This window comes from Pseudophryne corroboree, chromosome 1 (genome assembly GCF_028390025.1).
Source record: "Pseudophryne corroboree isolate aPseCor3 chromosome 1, aPseCor3.hap2, whole genome shotgun sequence".
NCBI lineage: Eukaryota > Metazoa > Chordata > Amphibia > Anura > Myobatrachidae > Pseudophryne > Pseudophryne corroboree.
The window spans coordinates 778,731,473-778,753,792 of NC_086444.1; the positions used below are offsets into that span (position 1 = coordinate 778,731,473).

The 22,320-nt window shown below is 47.1% G+C and overlaps 1 protein-coding gene across 6 annotated transcripts in view; it reads right to left on the reverse strand.

The window, feature by feature from the left end:
- Positions 1–22,320, reverse strand: part of LOC134910135 (NADP-dependent alcohol dehydrogenase-like) — a 465,879-nt gene that overhangs the window by 428,574 nt on the left and 14,985 nt on the right. For 2 of the 6 annotated variants that reach the window (XM_063917821.1, XM_063917839.1), the window contains exon 1: positions 21,677–21,845. The exons of 1 other annotated variant lie outside the window; for it this stretch is intronic. In XM_063917821.1, coding sequence (XP_063773891.1) covers positions 21,677–21,684 — 8 coding nt within the window. In that variant the 5' untranslated portion in view covers positions 21,685–21,845. 3 more of the 6 variants (XM_063917876.1, XM_063917858.1, XM_063917848.1) reach the window with 3 other exon arrangements.

Genomic DNA, 22,320 nt, shown 5'->3' on the forward strand with positions numbered 1-22,320 from the left:
ACAACGCCAGCAATATTGTGTGTGCATTAAATCTGGGCAAATTCCTGCACGTCCCATGTTTTGCACATACCTTGAATTTGGTGGTGCAGAATTTTTTAAAAAACGACAGGGGCGTGCAAGAGATGCTGTCGGTGGCCAGAAGAATTGCGGGACACTTTCGGCGTACAGGCACCACGTACAGAAGACTGGAGCAACACCAAAAACGCCTGAACCTGCCCTGCCATCATCTGAAGCAAGAAGTGGTAACGAGGTGGAATTCAACCCTATATATGCTTCAGAGGTTGGAGGAGCAGCAAAAGGCCATTCAAGCCTATACAATTCAGCACGATATAGGAGGTGGAATGCACCTGACTCAAGCGCAGTGGAGAATGATTTCAACGTTGTGCAAGGTTCTGCTGCCCTTTGAACTTGCCACACGTGAAGTCAGTTCAGACACTGCCAGCCTGAGTCAGGTCATTCCCCTCATCAGGCTTTTGCTGAAGAAGCTGGAGACATTGAAGGAGGAGGAGCTAACACGGTGCGATTCCGCTAGGCATGTGGGACTTGTGGATGGAGCCCTTAATTCGCTTAACAAGGATTCACGGGTGGTCAATCTGTTGAAATCAGAGCACTACATTTTGGCCACCGTGCTCGATCCTAGATTTAAAATCTACCTTGGATCTCTCTTTCCGGCAGACACAAGTCTGCTGGGGTTCAAAGACCTGCTGGTGAGAAAATTGTCAAGTCAAGCGGAACGCGACCTGTCAACATCTCCTCCTTCACATTCTCCCGCAACTGGGGGTGCGAGGAAAAGGCTCAGAATTCCGAGCCCACCCGCTGGCGGTGATGCAGGGCAGTCTGGAGCGACTGCTGATGCTGACATCTGGTCCGGACTGAAGGACCTGTCAACGATTACGGACATGTCGTCTACTGTCACTGCATATGATTCTCTCCCCATTGAAAGAATGGTGAAGGATTATATGAGTGACCGCATCCAAGTAGGCACGTCACACAGTCCGTACTTATACTGGCAGGAAAAAGAGGCAATTTGGAGGCCCTTGCACAAACTGGCTTTATTCTACCTAAGTTGCCCTCCCACAAGTGTGTACTCCGAAAGAGTGTTTAGTGCCGCCGCTCACCTTGTCAGCAATCGGCGTACGAGGTTACTTCCAGAAAATGTGGAGAAGATGATGTTCATTAAAATGAATTATAATCAATTCCTCCGTGGAGACATTGACCAGCAGCAATTGCCTCCACAAAGTACACAGGGAGCTGAGATGGTGGATTCCAGTGGGGACGAATTGATAATCTGTGAGGAGGGGGATGTACACGGTGATATATCGGAGGATGATGATGAGGTGGACATCTTGCCTCTGTAGAGCCAGTTTGTGCAAGGAGAGATTAATTGCTTCTTTTTTGGTGGGGGTCCAAACCAACCCGTCATTTCAGTCACAGTCGTGTGGCAGACCCTGTCACTGAAATGATGGGTTGGTTAAAGTGTGCATGTCCTGTTTATACAACATAAGGGTGGGTGGGAGGGCCCAAGGACAATTCCATCTTGCACCTCTTTTTTCTTTAATTTTTCTTTGCGTCATGTGCAGTTTGGGGAGTGTTTTTTGGAAGGGCCATCCTGCGTGACACTGCAGTGCCACTCCTAGATGGGCCCGGTGTTTGTGTCGGCCACTAGGGTCGCTTATCTTACTCACACAGCTACCTCATTGCGCCTCTTTTTTTCTTTGCGTCATGTGCTGTTTGGGGAGTGTTTTTTGGAAGGGCCATCCTGCGTGACACTGCAGTGCCACTCCTAGATGGGCCAGGTGTTTGTGTCGGCCACTAGGGTCGCTTATCTTACTCACACAGCTACCTCATTGCGCCTCTTTTTTTCTTTGCGTCATGTGCTGTTTGGGGAGTGTTTTTTGGAAGGGCCATCCTGCGTGACACTGCAGTGCCACTCCTAGATGGGCCCGGTGTTTGTGTCGGCCACTAGGGTCGCTTATCTTACTCACACAGCTACCTCATTGCGCCTCTTTTTTTCTTTGCGTCATGTGCTGTTTGGGGAGTGTTTTTTTGGAAGGGCCATCCTGCGTGACACTGCAGTGCCACTCCTAGATGGGCCAGGTGTTTGTGTCGGCCACTAGGGTCGCTTATCTTACTCACACAGCTACCTCATTGCGCCTCTTTTTTTCTTTGCGTCATGTGCTGTTTGGGGAGGGTTTTTTGGAAGGGACATCCTGCGTGACACTGCAGTGCCACTCCTAGATGGGCCCGGTGTTTGTGTCGGCCACTAGGGTCGCTTATCTTACTCACACAGCTACCTCATTGCGCCTCTTTTTTTCTTTGCGTCATGTGCTGTTTGGGGAGGGTTTTTTGGAAGGGACATCCTGCGTGACACTGCAGTGCCACTCCTAGATGGGCCCGGTGTTTGTGTCGGCCACTAGGGTCGCTTATCTTACTCACACAGCTACCTCATTGCGCCTCTTTTTTTCTTTGCGTCATGTGCTGTTTGGGGAGGGTTTTTTTGAAGGGACATCCTGCGTGACACTGCAGTGCCACTCCTAGATGGGCCAGGTGTTTGTGTCGGCCACTAGGGTCGCTTATCTTACTCACACAGCTACCTCATTGCGCCTCTTTTTTTCTTTGCGTCATGTGCTGTTTGGGGAGGGTTTTTTGGAAGGGCCATCCTGCGTGACACTGCAGTGCCACTCCTAGATGGGCCAGGTGTTTGTGTCGGCCACTAGGGTCGCTTAGCTTAGTCATCGAGCGACCTCGGTGCAAATTTTAGGACTAAAAATAATATTGTGAGGTGTGAGGTATTCAGAATAGACTGAAAATGAGTGGAAATTATGGTTATTGAGGTTAATAATACTATGGGATCAAAATGACCCCCAAATTCTATGATTTAAGCTATTTTTTAGTGTTTTTTGAAAAAAACACCCGAATCCAAAACACACCCGAATCCGACAAAAAAAATTCGGTGAGGTTTTGCCAAAACGCGGTCGAACCCAAAACACGGCCGCGGAACCAAACCCAAAACCAAAACACAAAACCCGAAAAATTTCAAGTGCTCATCTCTAGTTTTGTGTTTTGGTTTTGGATTTGGTTCCGCGGCAGTGTTTTGGATTCGGATGCTTTTTGGCAAAACCTCCCTGGAATTTTTTTGTCGGATTCGGGTGTGTTTTGGATTCGTTTTCTTTTTACAAAAAACCCTCAAAAACAGCTTAAATCATAGAATTTGGGGGTCATTTTGATCCCATAGTATTATTAACCTCAAAAACCATAATTTCCACTCATTTCCAGTCTATTCTGAACACCTCACAATATTATTTTTAGTCCTAAAATTTGCACCGAGGTCGCTGGATGACTAAGCTAAGCGACCCAAGTGGGCGGCACAAACACCTGGCCCATCTAGGAGTTGCACTGCAGTGTCAAACAGAATGGCACTTAAAAAAATAGTTCCCAAACAGCACATGATGCAAAGAAAAAAAGAGGTGCACCAAGGTCGCTGGATGGCTAAGCTAAACGACGCAAGTGGCCGACACAAACACCTGGCCCATCTAGGAGTGGCACTGTAGTGTCAGACAGGATGGACAATTTAAAAAATAGTCCCCAAACAGCACATGATGCAAAGAAAAAAAGAGGTGCACCAAAGTCGCTGGTTGGCTAAGCTAAGCGACCCAAGTGGGCGACACAAACACCTGGCCCATCTAGGAGTGGCACTGCAGTGTCAGACAGGATGGCCAATTTAAAAAATAGTCCCCAAACAGCACATGATGCAAAGAAAAAAAGAGGTGCACCAAGGTCGCTGGATGGCTAAGCTAAGCGACCCAAGTGGCCGACACAGACACCTGGCCCATCTAGGAGTGGCACTGCAGTGTCAGACAGGATGGCCGATTTAAAAAATAGTCCCCAAACAGCACATGATGCAAAGAAAAAAAGAGGTGCACCAAAGTCGCTGGATGGCTAAGCCAGGGCCGAAACTAGGGGGGGGCTAGGGGGGCAGGCGACCTGGGCGCCAGATTGGAGGGGGCGCCGAGACCCCCTAACACCCGCCGCGGTACATACTTTTAAACCCCCTTCTCCCGAGTGCCCAGCTCGGGGGGCGGGGTTTCGCGGAATGACGCGATTGCGTCGTGACGTCACGGCGCAAACGCGTCATTCCACGAAACCCCGCCAGAGGAGGGAGAAGGGGGAGCCCGGAGCCGCGCAGACGAGGAGGGAGAGGCGGCTGAAGAGCGGCGAGAACCGCTTCAAATGTAAGTCAGCCCCTCTCCCTTCCTCTCTCTCTCTCTCCCTCCACCACCTGCCGCAATGTGTAAAATGGGGACCTGTGCCTGCCGCTATGTGTAAAATGGGGACCTGTGCCTGCCGCTATGTGTAAAATGGGGACCTGTGCCTGCCGCTATGTGTAAAATGGGGACACTTGCCAGCGTACTGTGTAAAATGGGGACCTGTGCCTGCCGCTATGTGTAAAATGGGGACACTTGCCAGCGTACTGTGTAAAATGGGGACCTGTGCCTGCCGCAATGTGTAAAATGGGGACACTTGCCAGCGTACTGTGTAAAATGGGGACCTGTGCCTGCCGCTATGTGTAAAATGGGGACACTTGCCAGCGTACTGTGTAAAATGGGGACCTGTGCCTGCCGCAATGTGTAAAATGGGGACACTTGCCAGCGTACTGTGTAAAATGGGGACCTGTGCCTGCCGCTATGTGTAAAATGGGGACACTTGCCAGCGTACTGTGTAAAATGGGGACCTGTGCCTGCCGCTATGTGTAAAATGGGGACACTTGCCAGCGTACTGTGTAAAATGGGGACCTGTGCCTGCCGCAATGTGTAAAATGGGGACCTGTGCCTGCCGCAATGTGTAAAATGGGGACACTTGCCAGCGTACTGTGTAAAATGGGGACCTGTGCCTGCCGCTATGTGTAAAATGGGGACACTTGCCAGCGTACTGTGTAAAATGGGGACCTGTGCCTGCCGCAATGTGTAAAATGGGGACACTTGCCAGCGTACTGTGTAAAATGGGGACCTGTGCCTGCCGCTAACTGTAAAATGGGGACACTTGCCAGCGTACTGTGTAAAATGGGGACCTGTGCCTGCCGCAATGTGTAAAATGGGGACCTGTGCCTGCCGCAATGTGTAAAATGGGGACAATTGCCAGCGTACTGTGTAAAATGGGGACCTGTGCCTGCCGCTATGTGTAAAATGGGGACACTTGCCAGCGTACTGTGTAAAATGGGGACCTGTGCCTGCCGCAATGTGTAAAATGGGGACACTTTTTCCTGCCGCAATGTGTAAAATGGGGACACTTTTTCCTGCCGCAATGTGTAAAATGGGGACACCTGTCTGCCGCAATGTGTAAAATGGGGAATGGGGACACTTGCCTGTCGTACTGTGTAAAATGGGGACACTTTTTCCTGGATATGAAATGTATGTTAGAAAAGGCAGTTTCTCAGGTAAAAAAGTTCTGAAAGATATATATATATATATATATATATAATATTTTTATTCATTTATTTTTGTTATTTTATTTTATTATTTTTATTTATTTATTGTAAAATATATATATTTTTTTTTTGCGGGGGGGGGGGGGTGTCAAATGACTACCTTGCCCCGGGTGACAAAAATCCTAGTTTCGGCCCTGGCTAAGCTAAGCGACCCAAGTGGCCGACACAAACACCTGGCCCACCTAGGAGTGGCACTGCAGTTTCCTAGCGAGAGGATGAGTGCTTCCATCCTCATGTGAATCTGAACCACTAGCCATGAACATAGGCCAGGGCCTCAGCCGTTCTTTGCCACTCCGTGTCGTAAATGGCATATTGGCAAGTTTACGCTTCTCATCAGACGCTTTCAATTTAGATTTTTGGGTCATTTTACTGAACTTTTGTTTTTTGGATTTTACATGGTCTCTACTATAGTGATGTGCACCGGAAATTTTTCGGGTTTTGTGTTTTGGTTTTGGATTCGATTCCGCGGCCGTGTTTTGGATTCGGACGCGTTTTGGCAAAACCTCCCTGAAAATTTTTTGTCGGATTCGGGTGTGTTTTGGATTCGGGTGTTTTTTTTACAAAAAACCCTCAAAAACAGCTTAAATCATAGAATTTGGGGGTCATTTTGATCCCATAGTATTATTAACCTCAATAACCATAATTTCCACTCATTTTCAGTCTATTCTGAACACCTCACACCTCACAATATTATTTTTAGTCCTAAAATTTGCACTGAGGTCGCTGGATGGCTAAGCTAAGTGACACAAGTGGCCGACACAAACACCTGGCCCATCTAGGAGTGGCACTGCAGTGTCAGGCAGGATGGCACTTCAAAAAAATTGTACCCAAACAGCACATGATGCAAACAAAAAAAGAGGCGCACCAAGGTCACTGTGTGACTAAGCTAAGCGACACAAGTGGCCGACACAAACACCTGGCCCATCTAGGAGTGGCACTGCAGTGTCAGGCAGGATGGCACTTCAAAAAAATTGTCCCCAAACAGCACATGATGCAAAGAAAAAAAGTGGCGCACCAAGGTCGCTGTGTGACTAAGCTAAGCGACACAAATGGCCGACACAAACACCTGGCCCATCTAGGAGTGGCACTGCAGTTTTCTAGCGAAAGGATGAGTGCTTCCATCCTCATGTGAATCTGAACCACTAGCCATGAACATAGGCCAGGGCCTCAGCCGTTCCTTGCCACTCCGTGTCGTAAATGGCATATTGGCAACTTTACGCTTCTCATCAGACGCTTTCAATTTTGATTTTTGGGTCATTTTACTGAACATTTGTTTTTTGGATTTTACATGCTCTCTACTATGACATTGGGCATCGGCCTTGGCAGACGACGTTGATGGCATTTCATCGTCTCGGCCATGACTAGTGGCAGCAGCTTCAGCACGAGGTGGAAGTGGATCTTGATCTTTCCCTATTTTAACCTCCACATTTTTGTTCTCCATTTTTAATGTGTGGAATTATATGCCAGTATCAATAGCAATGGCCTACTACTATATATACTGCGCACAACTGAAATGCACCACAGGTATGGATGGATAGTATACTTGACGACACAGAGGTAGTTAGAGCAGTGGCCTTCTGTACCGTACTGCTATATATACTGGTGGTCACGGTCAGCAAACTGCAAAACTAAAATGCACCACAGGTATAGAATCTAGATGGATAGTATACTTGACGACACAGAGGTAGGTAGAGCAGTGGCCTTCCATACCGTACTGCTATATATACTGGTAGTCACTGTCAGCAAAACTCTGCACTGTACTCCTCCTATATAATACTGCTGGTCCCCAGTCCCCACAATAAAGCAGTGTGAGCACAGATATATGCAGCACACTGAGCACAGATATGGAGTGTTTTTAAGGCAGACAACGTATACTGGTGGTCACTGGTCAGCAAAACTCTGCACTGTACTCCTCCTATATAATATACTGGTGATCCCCAGTCCCCTCAATAAAGCAGTGTGAGCACAGATATTTGCAGCACACTGAGCACAGATATGGAGTGTTTTTCAGGTAGACAACGTATACTGGTGGTCACTTTCAGCAAAACTCTGCACTGTACTCCTCCTATATAATACTGCTGGTCCCCAGTCCCCACAATAAAGCAGTGTGAGCACAGATATATGCAGCACACTGAGCACAGATATGGAGTGTTTTTCAGGCAGACAACGTATACTGGTAGTCACTGTCAGCAAAACTCTGCACTGTACTCCTCCTATATAATATTCTGGTGGTCCCCAGTCCCCACAATAAAGCAGTGTGAGCACAGATATGTGCAGCACACTGAGCACAGATATGGAGTGTTTTTCAGGCAGACAATGTATACTGGTGGTCACTGTCAGCAAAACTCTGCACTGTACTCCTCCTATATAATACAGCTGCTCCCCAGTCCCCACAATTAAGCAGTGTGAGCACAGATATATGCAGCACACTGAGCACAGATATGGAGTGTTTTTCAGGCAGACAACATATACTGGTGGTCACTGTCAGCAAAACTCTGCACTGTACTCCTCCTATATAATACAGCTGCTCCCCAGTCCCCACAATTAAGCAATAAGCACAAATATTTGCATCAACATTAATAAACGGAGAGGATGCCAGCCACGTCCTCTCCCTAACATTTCCAATGCACGAGTGAAAATGGCGGCGACGCGCGGCTGCTTATATAGAATCCGAATCTCGCGAGAATCCGACAGCGGGATGATGACGTTTGGGCGCGATCGGATTAACCGAGCCATACGGGAGAATCCGAGTATGCCTCGGACCCGTGTAAAATGGGTGAAGTTCGGGGGGGTTCGGTTTCCGAGGAACCGAACCCGCTCATCACTACTCTACTATGACATTGGGCATCGGCCTTGGCAAACGACGTTGATGGCATTTCATCGTCTTGGCCATGACTAGTGGCAGCAGCTTCAGCACGAGGTGGAAGTGGATCTTGATCTTTCCATATTTTACCCTCCACATTTTTGTTCTCCATTTTTTAATGTGTGGAATTATATGCCAGTAATATATCAATAGCAATGGCCTACTGTACCGTACTGCTATATATTATACACTGATGGTCAACAAAATTCTGCACTGTCCTCCTACTATATATACACCGCATGACTTAAATGCACCACAGGTATGGATGGTTAGTATACTTGACGACACAGAGGTAGGTAGAGCAGTTGACTACTGTACCGTACTGCTATATATATAATGGTGGTCAGCAAAATTCTACACTGTCTTCCTACTATATAATACTGCGCAAAACTAAAATGCACCACAGGTATGGATGGATAGTATACTTGACAACACAGAGGTAGGTAGAGCAGTGGCCTACTGTACCGTACTGCTATATATTATATACTGGTGGTCAGCAAAATTATGCACTGTCCTCCTACTATATATACTCCGCACAACAACTAAAATGCACCACAGGTATGGATGGATAGTATACTTGACGACACAGAGGTAGGTAGAGCAGTGGACTACTGTACCGTACTGCTATTTATTATATACTGGTGGTCAGCAAAATTATGCACTGTCCTCCTACTATATATACACCGCACAACAACTAAAATGCACCACAGGTATGGATGGATAGTATACTTGACGACACAGAGGTAGGTAGAGCAGTAGACTACTGTACCATACTGCTATATAATACTGGTGGTCACTGGTCAGCAAAATTCTGCACTGTCCTCCTATACTACAATGCAGCACAGATATGGAGCGTTTTTCAGGCAGAGAACGTAGATATTTTCAGCACACTGAGCACAGATATTTGCAAGTACACTGAGCACAGATATTTGCAGCACACTGAGCACAGATATTTGCAGCACACTGAACACAACTGAGAGGACGCTGCACGTCCTCTCCCTATCATCTCCAATGCACGAGTGAAAATGGCGGCGACGCGTGGCTCCTTTTATAGAATACGAATCTCGCGAGAATCCGACAGCGGGATGATGAAGTTCGGGAGCGCTCGTATTGACCGAGCAAGGCGGAAAGATCCGAGTCTGCCTCGGACCCGTGTAAAATGGGTGAAGTTCGGGGGGGTTCGGATTCCGAGGAACCGAACCCGCTCATCTCTACTATATACATTGTTAATGTACTGCAGCAGCCACTTAGATAAGTCTGGAGTGTCTGGAGTCTGGACACAGGACAGCCAAAACATCAGTGTATAATGAAGCAAACAGCAGTGTACATTGAGTAAAATGGTGCAGAGTCCAGGCCACAGCCCCTTACAGTACATGGAATCCAAGTCCTGCGTTCGGAGTATGGTGGGAACACCTGAGCCACAGTTCGGGTGAACTCGGATTATCAATATTTGGACCGGCTTTGATTCCAAGTAATCCAAACCACTCATCTCTAGAAATAACAATGCTGGAACGATACCTAGCATTCTAAGCTTCTACCAGAATTGTTTGCAGTGAAGGTGTACTGTAGCTGTAGCTTAATCTGGACTACTGCTTATCTGAGCAGCTGTCTTGGAATAGGGGCAATAAAAAATGTTGTGCTGACAATTTGTATTTCTTCATAAAAAATAAAGGCCCCTAAAATAACATACACTAATTTGCGCATAGATTATTTAAACCGAGGGGAGATTTAATGTTAAATCATTCAACTGTGATATAGAAATGTTTGAAATAGATCTTTTTGGGGGGCACTTAGCTCTTCTTTCACTGATTAAATATATCCTTGCCAAGTTTGACATACTTAGTAGTTGACATGATAAAGTACATATTCCTGAAAGATTATGGAATCTGCACTGGATATTACTTTGTTCTCCAATTTTGAATGACAATACATTTGAAGGGGATTTGGTCTGAAGATCGACAGTGTCTAGGTCGACAATGTTTAGGTTGACCACTATAGGTCGACAGTCACTAGGTCGACATGTTTTCAAGGTCGACTTGTTCTAGGTCAACAAGTCAGAAGGTTGACATGAGTTTTTAACTATTTTTTTTAACTTTTTCATACTTAACGATCCACACGGACTACGATTGGGAATAGTAACCTTGCCCGAAGCATGCGAGGGGCCACGGTGCACTAATTGGGCTTCCTGGTCACTGTACGGAGAAAATGACACCAAAAAAACATGAAAAGTTCATGTTGACCTGGGGGCGTGGCCTGGATGCAGCTCTGAGTGGCTGTGATTTATTAGAGCTCCTGCACCCTCGGAGTTAAAAGCCACCTATTACTGCAGACCCCTGTGGTTATTTACTCTGGCTCAGCTCTGCCCACGGCTGTGGATACCGCCCTGTGCTCGGGGGTACCGCAGAGTGTATTTTTACACAGCTCCCTGCCTGGGGCCTACCCCTTACCCTGAAGCCGGGGCTCCGAGTTGAAGGCCTCCCCAGAATCGTGCTCCGGGACCGGATCACAGCCAAAACGGGACCTGTGGCTGCTCCCCTGCCTGCTTCAACCTGTGGGCACTTCACCTCCTACCTCCACAGACCCCTCGGGCACACTTGGAAGTGGGTTGGCGCCCTTGCAGCCCTCAGCAGCTGCAGTTATTCCAGGAGTTCTCCTGCCTGTGCTCCTGGCAGCGGCCATCTTGGTACACCCAAACTGTGAGTTCAGAGCTTTCTTCAGTGCCAGACCCTCCTATGCACTCTGTAACCAGTGTTCCCCTGCAATTTCACTTGCCTCTGCCTCTCAGCCCTCAGCAGCTGCAGTTATTCCAAGAGTTCTCCTGCCTGTGCTCCCGGTGGCGGCCATCTTGGTACACCCAAACTGTAAGTTCAGTGCTTTCTTCAGTGCCAGACCCTCCTATGCACTCTGTAACCAGCGTCCCCCTGCATTTTCACTTGTATCTGCCTCTCCCCACCAGTGTGCCTGCTCACTTACCCCTCTGAGGCCCTGCACAATCGAGACTTTGCTCCACAGCCCAACTACCTGTGCCCTGTCACAGCCAAGGCACTGTGGACTCCGGTCCTGGTGCCTGCCCACAAGTGCCACATTCCCGGCTTGGAGGATCAGTGCCGGTACGCCTCTCCCTGCTACCATCTGCTCCTGTGACGGGGTGCTCCCGTTGAATAGTTCCTCCCGATATAGCGCTGCTGGAACTGGCGTCCTTGTCTCTCGCAGGTTCGACGCACATCTACCCCCCACTCCTGTGGCCCGCCTTTCTACTAGGAGCTGCCCTCCAGAGGGCCCCGGAGAAGAAAGTGGCCGCTCCTGTCGGCTCATTCCCCACTGTATTAGAGGCAAGCAGCAAGGCGAAGTGTCCTGTGCGTCTTTAGCTTCGCTTCTCCACGTTGGACTTTCTCCCCCCTGGTGCGGAGCTGATCCCTGTACTGGTGTCACTCATCTACGGCCCTGACACATTTTCAAGCTGACTGCCCTACAACCCTCCGGGTGCCTAAGGGAGTAAACCCCAAAATGTGAGAGCTGCTCACTCCCTCCGCTGCCACTTCTGTTCACTTAATCAACATGTATTGATTGCCAATGTGACTGAGTGCTCCTGTTTCACATATATCCTCTGTTTGGTCCCCGTTCTGTCGGTGCAACTCTTTTCAACATCTGGATACTTCCCTGGCGTCGAGGAATGCCTCCAAAAAAGAACAAAGATTCGGTGCCTCCTAAAATCTCCCCCCCAAGAAACCTCTTCAGAGCTCCCCTTTACAAAGCGCCCTCTCTCCATCTACCATGCCGGACCCTGGGATGTCAAATCTCCTGTCCTCCACTCTCACGGTTTCAGGAGTTGACTGTGAATCTGATGCACCCTTAACAGTGAGATCCCTCTGCCAGATTTTGGCTGCCTTCAAGTCAGAACTCTCCAAAGACCTGACCTCTGCTGTCCGTGAGGTCAAGACCGAGCTGGTAGCAATAGGGAACAGAACTGACCACTTGGAACGCAAGGTTGAAGAACTTGTTACATCCCATAACGAACTAGTCTTCTCCCATGACCTCCAGCAACGGGAGCTGGACCAATTTAAATCAAAGATGGCGGATATGGAGGACAGGTCGCGACGAAACAGCATCAAGACCTTTGATAGACTGAACTGGACGTATATGCATGAAGTTCTTCTTCGTTTTGGCTTTAGAGATCATATCTTGACTTCTGTTTTGGCGCTATATAGCTCCCCCACGGCCCGGGTGCTCAGCAATGGATTCCTCTCCGACTCCTTTCCAATCACCAATGGTACTAGACAAGGGTGTCCCCTCTATCCCCTAATATTTGTCCTCTCAATTGAACCTCTAGCCATCTCAATCCGGAATAATCCCCATTTTCCAGCATTGCAATTTGGATCTTCCCGACACAAATTAAGTCTCTTTGCGGATGATGTTCTCCTGTTTATTTCTGATCCCATCCACACTCTTCCTCTCTTACACTCTACTTTAGATGCATATAGCCAGGCATCTTATTATAAGCTCAACACCACTAAGACAGACGCCGTACCCATCAACCTTTCCCACTCCTTGCCATCCCTCCAATCATCTTACCCCTATAATTGGCAGAACCTCATGATAAAATACCTTGGCATTAACATCCCGACCCATACTCCCAATGTTTTCACTTCCAATCTCTCCCCTCTAATAGAGACGCTTGAGGCCCTGGCGAAATCCTGGGCCTCCTATGAGGTCTTCTGGCTATGCCGTATGGCTGCTTTTAAAATGTCTCTTCTCCCCAAATTAATGTACCTGTTCCACACGATCCCATATAACTTCCCAAAGAAGGCCCTCCGGACCTGTTCCTCTATATTGACCCTCCTGCAGTAATAAATGCTGGAGGCTTTGTGGCTCTGTGGGACACATCTTCCACATTTTTTGGTCCTGCCCACACCTTCTTAATTATTGGTCTGAAGTTTTTGACCTGATTAATAGAGTTCTCGATACTCACCTAACCCCGGACCCTGCCCTCGCGTTATTACATATTGTTCCCTCGTCGGTCCCCCCATCTAGCAGATATGTACTAGGTCACATTTTAATTGCCGCTCGCTCTAACTTGGCCCAACTCTGGAAACAACCTGCGCCCCCTACTTTACTTAAAGTAATCCACAAAACGAATCACCACTTTCTTATGGAAACTGAACATTTCCCTCCTCCCGACAGTTCACCCTCTCCAAGGAAAAATTGGTCTCTGTGGCAGCAGTTTGTTACGGCTGGCGAGGGCTCCCATTACTTTCGCAACCCCTCTCCAAGCGACCCTCCTCAGACTAGTTTAATTGAACAACCGGACAGTGAGTAAAGAGTTGCTGTACCAGCTTACTGAGATTCCTCCTCCAATTATTCCAGCCAACACTATCTCCTATAAATGTATCGATGGGCCCTCTGCACATTCCTACATACCTTCCTCCTTTTTCTTTCTCTTCAATAGCCTCTATTCACTATGTTGGATTCTAGGTTTCCCTTTGTAACGCTATTGGTTCTCTCTCCCTCCTCGTACTTTCGCTTTAGGATCTCTAGTATTACATCTGTAACTGTTGGGCGTATTCTGTCCCTCTATTTCTCGAGAAGGTTCACTTGATTCCTCTCTAGCCCGTGAGAGTACAAGCACTCTGGATTTACTGGATGCTCCCTCCCCTCCCCCCTCCTGTACCCCTCCGTTGATTTATATTTTATTGTATACCTATATACCATGTTGTATGATGTACTACTCATCCCCTCTTTTCTTTTCTGTACCCCATAAAAATTTATATTTTTTCTCAATAAAAATTCTTGAAGTTAGAAAAAAAAAAGTTCATGTCGACCTTTCGACCTGTCGACCTATAACAGGTCGACCTAGAAACTAGAGATGAGCGCCGGAAATTTTTCGGGTTTTGTGTTTTGGTTTTGGGTTCGGTTCCGCGGCCGTGTTTTGGGTTCGACCGCGTTTTGGCAAAACCTCACCGAATTTTTTTTGTCGGATTCGGGTGTGTTTTGGATTCGGGTGTTTTTTTCAAAAAACCCTAAAAAACAGCTTAAATCATAGAATTTGGGGGTCATTTTGATCCCAAAGTATTATTAACCTCAAAAACCATAATTTACACTCATTTTCAGTCTATTCTGAATACCTCACACCTCACAATATTATTTTTAGTCCTAAAATTTGCACCGAGGTCGCTGTGTGAGTAAGATAAGCGACCCTAGTGGCCGACACAAACACCGGGCCCATCTAGGAGTGGCACTGCAGTGTCACGCAGGATGTCCCTTCCAAAAAACCTTCCCCAAACAGCACATGACGCAAAGAAAAAAGAGGCGCAATGAGGTAGCTGACTGTGTGAGTAAGATAAGCGACCCTAGTGGCCGACACAAACACCGGGCCCATCTAGGAGTGGCACTGCAGTGTCACGCAGGATGTCCCTTCCAAAAAACCCTCCCCAAACAGCACATGACGCAAAGAAAAAAAGAGGCGCAATGAGGTAGCTGACTGTGTGAGTAAGATAAGCGACCCTAGTGGCCGACACAAACACCGGGCCCATCTAGGAGTGGCACTGCAGTGTCACGCAGGATGTCCCTTCCAAAAAACCCTCCCCAAACAGCACATGACGCAAAGAAAAAAAGAGGCGCAATGAGGTAGCTGACTGTGTGAGTAAGATAAGCGACCCTAGTGGCCGACACAAACACCGGGCCCATCTAGGAGTGGCACTGCAGTGTCATGCAGGATGTCCCTTCCAAAAAACCCTCCCCAAACAGCACATGACGCAAAGAAAAAAAGAGGCGCAATGAGGTAGCTGACTGTGTGAGTAAGATAAGCGACCCTAGTGGCCGACACAAACACCGGGCCCATCTAGGAGTGGCACTGCAGTGTCACGCAGGATGTCCCTTCCAAAAAACCCTCCCAAAACAGCACATGACGCAAAGAAAAAAAGAGGCGCAATGAGGTAGCTGACTGTGTGAGTAAGATAAGCGACCCTAGTGGCCGACACAAACACCGGGCCCATCTAGGAGTGGCACTACAGTGTCACGCAGGATGGCCCTTCCAAAAAACACTCCCCAAACAGCACACGACGCAAAGAAAAAAAGAGGCGCAATGAGGTAGCTGACTGTGTGAGTAAGATAGGCGACCCTAGTGGCCGACACAAACACCGGGCCCATCTAGGAGTGGCACTGCAGTGTCACGCAGGATGGCCCTTCCAAAAAACCCTCCCCAAACAGCACATGAAGCAAAGAAAAATAAAAGAAAAAAGAGGTGCAAGATGGAATTGTCCTTGGGCCCTCCCACCCACCCTTATGTTGTATAAACAGGACATGCACACTTTAACCAACCCATCATTTCAGTGACAGGGTCTGCCACACGACTGTGACTGATATGACGGGTTGGTTTGGACCCCCCCAAAAAAGAAGCAATAAATCTCTCCTTGCACAAACTGGCTCTACAGAGGCAAGATGTCCACCTCATCATCATCCTCCGATATATCACCGTGTACATCCCCCTCCTCACAGATTATCAATTCGTCCCCACTGGAATCCACCATCTCAGCTCCCTGTGTACTTTGTGGAGGCAATTGCTGCTGGTCAATGTCTCCGCGGAGGAATTGATTATAATTCATTTTAATGAACATCATCTTCTCCACATTTTCTGGATGTAACCTCGTACGCCGATTGCTGACAAGGTGAGCGGCGGCACTAAACACTCTTTCGGAGTACACACTTGTGGGAGGGCAACTTAGGTAGAATAAAGCCAGTTTGTGCAAGGGCCTCCAAATTGCCTCTTTTTCCTGCCAGTATAAGTACGGACTGTGTGACGTGCCTACTTGGATGCGGTCACTCATATAATCCTCCACCATTCTTTCAATGTTGAGAGAATCATATGCAGTGACAGTAGACGACATGTCCGTAATCGTTGTCAGGTCCTTCAGTCCGGACCAGATGTCAGCATCAGCAGTCGCTCCAGACTGCCCTGCATCACCGCCAGCGGGTGGGCTCGGAATTCTGAGCCTTTTCCTCGCACCCCCAGTTGCGGGAGAATGTGAAGGAGGAGATGTTGACAGGTCGCGTTCCGCTTGACTTGACAATTTTCTCACCAGCAGGTCTTTCAACCCCAGCAGACTTGTGTCTGCCGGAAAGAGAGATCCAAGGTAGGTTTTAAATCTAGGATCGAGCACGGTGGCCAAAATGTAGTGCTCTGATTTCAACAGATTGACCACCCGTGAATCCTTGTTAAGCGAATTAAGGGCTCCATCCACAAGTCCCACATGCCTAGCGGAATCGCTCCGTGTTAGCTCCTCCTTCAATGTCTCCAGCTTCTTCTGCAAAAGCCTGATGAGGGGAATGACCTGACTCAGGCTGGCAGTGTCTGAACTGACTTCACGTGTGGCAAGTTCAAAGGGCATCAGAACCTTGCACAACGTTGAAATCATTCTCCACTGCACTTGAGACAGGTGCATTCCACCTCCTATATCGTGCTCAATTGTATAGGCTTGAATGGCCTTTTGCTGCTCCTCCAACCTCTGAAGCATATAGAGGGTTGAATTCCACCTCGTTACCACTTCTTGCTTCAGATGATGGCAGGGCAGGTTCAGTAGTTTTTGGTGGTGCTCCAGTCTTCTGTACGTGGTGCCTGTACGCCGAAAGTGTCCCGCAATTCTTCTGGCCACCGACAGCATCTCTTGCACGCCCCTGTCATTTTTTAAAAAATTCTGCACCACCAAATTCAAGGTATGTGCAAAACATGGGACGTGCTGGAATTTGCCCATATTTAATGCACACACAATATTGCTGGCGTTGTCCGATGCCACAAATCCACAGGAGAGTCCAATTGGGGTAAGCCATTCCGCGATGATCTTCCTCAGTTGCCGTAAGAGGTTTTCAGCTGTGTGCGTATTCTGGAAAGCGGTGATACAAAGCGTAGCCTGCCTAGGAAAGAGTTGGCGTTTGCGAGATGCTGCTACTGGTGCCGCCGCTGCTGTTCTTGCGGCGGGAGTCCATACATCTACCCAGTGGGCTGTCACAGTCATATAGTCCTGACCCTGCCCTGCTCCACTTGTCCACATGTCCGTGGTTAAGTGGACATTGGGTACAACTGCATTTTTTAGGACACTGGTGAGTCTTTTTCTGACGTCCGTGTACATTCTCGGTATCGCCTGCCTAGAGAAGTGGAACCTAGATGGTATTTGGTAACGGGGGCACACTGCCTCAATAAATTGTCTAGTTCCCTGTGAACTAACGGCGGATACCGGACGCACGTCTAACACCAACATAGTTGTCAAGGCCTCAGTTATCCGCTTTGCAGCAGGATGACTGCTGTGATATTTCATCTTCCTCGCAAAGGACTGTTGGACAGTCAATTGCTTACTGGAAGTAGTACAAGTGGGCTTACGACTTCCCCTCTGGGATGACCATCGACTCCCAGCAGCAACAACAGCAGCGCCAGCAGCAGTAGGCGTTACACGCAAGGATGCATCGGAGGAATCCCAGGCAGGAGAGGACTCGTCAGAATTGCCAGTGACATGGCCTGCAGGACTATTGGCATTCCTGGGGAAGGAGGAAATTGACACTGAGGGAGTTGGTGGGGTGGTTTGCGTGAGCTTGGTTACAAGAGGAAGGGATTTACTGGTCAGTGGACTGCTTCCGCTGTCGGCCAAAGTTTTTGAACTTGTCACTGACTTATTATGAATGCGCTGCAGGTGACGTATAAGGGAGGATGTTCCGAGGTGGTTAACGTCCTTACCCCTACTTATTACAGCTTGACAAAGGGAACACACGGCTTGACAAATGTTGTCCGCATTTCTGGTGAAATACTTCCACACCGAAGAGCTGATTTTTTTGGTATTTTCACCAGGCATGTCAACGGCCATATTCCTCCCACGGACAACAGGTGTCTCCCCGGGTGCCTGACTTAAACAAACCACCTCACCATCAGAATCCTCCTGGTCAATTTCCTCCCCAGCGCCAGCAACACCCATATCCTCCTCATCCTGGTGTACTTCAACACTGACATCTTCAATCTGACTATCAGGAACTGGACTGCGGGTGCTCCTTCCAGCACTTGCAGGGGGCGTGCAAATGGTGTAAGGCGCATGCTCTTCACGTCCAGTGTTGGGAAGGTCAGGCATCGCAACCGACACAATTGGACTCTCCTTGTGGATTTGGGATTTCGAAGAACGCACAGTTCTTTGCGGTGCTACTGCTTTTGCCAGCTTGAGTCTTTTCATTTTTCTAGCGAGAGGCTGAGTGCCTCCATCCTCATGTGAAGCTGAACCACTAGCCATGAACATAGGCCAGGGCCTCAGCCGTTCCTTGCCACTCCGTGTGGTAAATGGCATATTGGCAAGTTTACGCTTCTCCTCCGACAATTTTATTTTAGGTTTTGGAGTCCTTTTTTTACTGATATTTGGTGTTTTGGATTTGACATGCTCTGTACTATGCCATTGGGCATCGGCCTTGGCAGACGACGTTGCTGGCATTTCATCGTCTCGGCCATGACTAGTGGCAGCAGCTTCAGCACGAGGTGGAAGTGGATCTTGATCTTTCCCTAATTTTGGAACCTCAACATTTTTGTTCTCCATATTTTAATAGGCACAACTAAAAGGCACCTCAGGTAAACAATGGAGATGGATGGATACTAGTATACAATTATGGATGGACTGCCGAGTGCCGACACAGAGGTTGCTACAGCCGTGGACTATTGTACTGTACTGTGTCTGCTGCTAATATAGACTGGATGATAATGAGATGTAGTATGTATGTATAAAGAAGAAAGAAAAAAAAACCACGGGTAGGTGGTATACAATTATGGACGGACTGCCGAGTGCTGACACAGAGGTAGCTACAGCCGTGGACTACCGTACTGTACTGTGTCTGCTGCTAATATAGACTGGATGATAATGAGATGTAGTATGTATGTATAAAGAAGAAAGAAAAAAAAACCACGGGTAGGTGGTATACAATTATGGATGGACTGCCGAGTGCCGACACAGAGGTAGCTACAGCCGTGGACTACCGTACTGTGTCTGCTGCTAATATAGACTGGTTGATAAAGAAATGTAGTATGTATGTATAAAGAAGAAAGAAAAAAAAAACCACGGGTAGGTGGTATACAATTATGGACGGACTGCCGAGTGCTGACACAGAGGTAGCTACAGCCGTGGATTACCGTACTGTGTCTGCTGCTAATATAGACTGGTTGATAAAGAGATGTAGTATGTATGTATAAAGAAGAAAGAAAAAAAAACCACGGGTAGGTGGTATACAATTATGGATGGACTGCCGAGTGCCGACACAGAGGTAGCTACAGCCGTGGACTACCGTACTGTACTGTGTCTGCTGCTAATATAGACTGGATGATAATGAGATGTAGTATGTATGTATAAAGAAGAAAGAAAAAAAAAACCACGGGTAGGTGGTATACAATTATGGATGGACTGCCGAGTGCCGACACAGAGGTAGCTACAGCCGTGGACTACCGTACTGTGTCTGCTGCTAATATAGACTGGTTGATAAAGAGATGTAGTATGTATGTATAAAGAAGAAAGAAAAAAAAAACACGGGTAGGTGGTATACAATTATGGATGGACTGCCGAGTGCCGACACAGAGGTAGCTACAGCCGTGGACTACCGTACTGTGTCTGCTGCTAATATAGACTGGTTGATAATGAGATGTAGTATGTATAAAGAAGAAAGAAAAAAAAACCACGGGTAGGTGGTATACAATTATGGACGGACTGCCGAGTGCCGACACAGAGGTAGCTACAGCCATGGACTACCGTACTGTACTGTGTCTGCTGCTAATATAGACTGGATGATAATGAGATGTAGTATGTATAAAGAAGAAAGAAAAAAAAAACACGGGTAGGTGGTATACAATTATGGATGGACTGCCGAGTGCCGACACAGAGGTAGCTACAGCCGTGAACTACCGTACTGTGTCTGCTGCGACTGGATGATAAATAATGATATAAAAAATATATATATATCACTACTGCAGCCGGACAGGTATATATTATATAATGACGGACCTGCTGGACACTGTCTGTCAGCAGAATGAGTTTTTTATTTTATAGAATAAAAAAACACCACACAAGTCACACGACGTGTGTTTAACTTTTACAGGCAGACATTCACAATACAATATAGTATACTATATACTGGTGGTCAGGTCACTGGTCAGTCACACTGGCAGTGGCACTCCTGCAGAAAAAAAGTGTGCACTGTTTAATTTTAATATGTACTCCTGGCTCCTGCTATAACCTAACTGCTCCCCAGTCTCCCCCACAATTAAGCTGTGTGAGCACAGTCAGATATTATACATAGATGATGCAGCAGCACACTGGGCTGAGCACAGATATGGTATGTGACTGAGTCACTGTGTATCGTTTTTTCAGGCAGAGAACGGATTATATTAAATAATATAAAACTGCACTGGTGGTCACTGGTCAGTCACTAGTATAACTAACTAATACTATCAGCAAAATTCTGCACTCTCTGTCTGAGTACTCCTCCTAAGCTCCAGTAAATGAAGTGTCACTGTCTCACTCTGTCACTAGTATAACTAACTAATACTATCAGCAAAATTCTGCACTCTCTGTCTGAGTACTCCTCCTAAGCTCCAGTAAATGAAGTGTCACTGTCTCACTCTCACTCTCCTATCTATTTCTTCTCTAAACGGAGAGGACGCCAGCCACGTCCTCTCACTATCAATCTCAATGCACGTGTAAAATGGCGGCGACGCGCGGCTCCTTATATAGAATCCGAGTCTCGCGATAGAATCCGAGCCTCGCGAGAATCCGACAGCGTCATGATGACGTTCGGGCGCGCTCGGGTTAACCGAGCAAGGCAAGAAGATCCGAGTCGCTCGGATCCGTGTAAAAAAAGCTGAAGTTCGGGCGGGTTCGGATTCCGAGGAACCGAACCCGCTCATCACTACTAGAAACCCCATCGACCTACAAACCCTGTCGACCTAGTGTGTGTCGACATATAGTGGTCGACCTAAACATTGTCGACCTAGACACTGTCGATCTAATGATCCGCACCCCATTTGAAGTACTGTATCCAAGTCATGTAACTAATAGAGGGCCTGGAGTGCCATGTAACATAATAGATACAGTAGGTTCCTGGGTCTACACCAAGATACATCTATAACTAAACTAATATGATATGTTCTTTTTTATACACTCCCCCATAGTAATCTGTTTAAAGAAAAAAATAAAATAAACAAATAAAAAATATAACTTTTTTCACAGAAATTGCTGTTTGAGCCTTTGCAGCTTCTGCAAACTCCACATTGGGGAAGGCAATGGGGGATGACTTTGTCACCTAAAGATATAAAATAAAATTACCTCAGCATAGCCAAGTACACTTCAACTGAACATGAAGATCATTCAGATGCTGTACATCTTATTAGTATGGGATTATTATGCAGGTGGAGCTCGAGGTTTCACATCACTGGGGGCTAGATGTAATAGGTAGCGATTTTGGAAAACGTGTGATTTTTCCCACAGTATCAAATGTTTTCTGCAAAATACAAATGTAATAGGGTGCAGTAATGCATAAAATCGCATGTTTTCAGCCTCAACACAAACTTGCAAGGGAAAAATAGCATCCAGATGTTTTCCAAATGAAAACAAGCAAAACTGCAAATGTAATACAGGTTGAGTATCCCATATCCAAATATTCCGAAATACGGAATATTCCGAAATACGGACTTTTTTGACTGAGAGTGAGATAGTGAAACCTTTGTTTTCTGATGGCTCAATGTACACAAACTTTGTTTGATACACAAAGTTATTAAAAATATTGTATTAAATGACCTTCAGGCGGTGTGTATAAGGTGTATATGAAACATAAATGAATTGTGTGAATGTACACACACTTTGTTTAATGCACAAAGTAATAAAAAAATATTGGCTAAAATGGCCTTCAGGCTGTGTGTATAAGGTGTATATGTAACATAAATGCATTCTGTGCTTAGATTTAGGTCCCA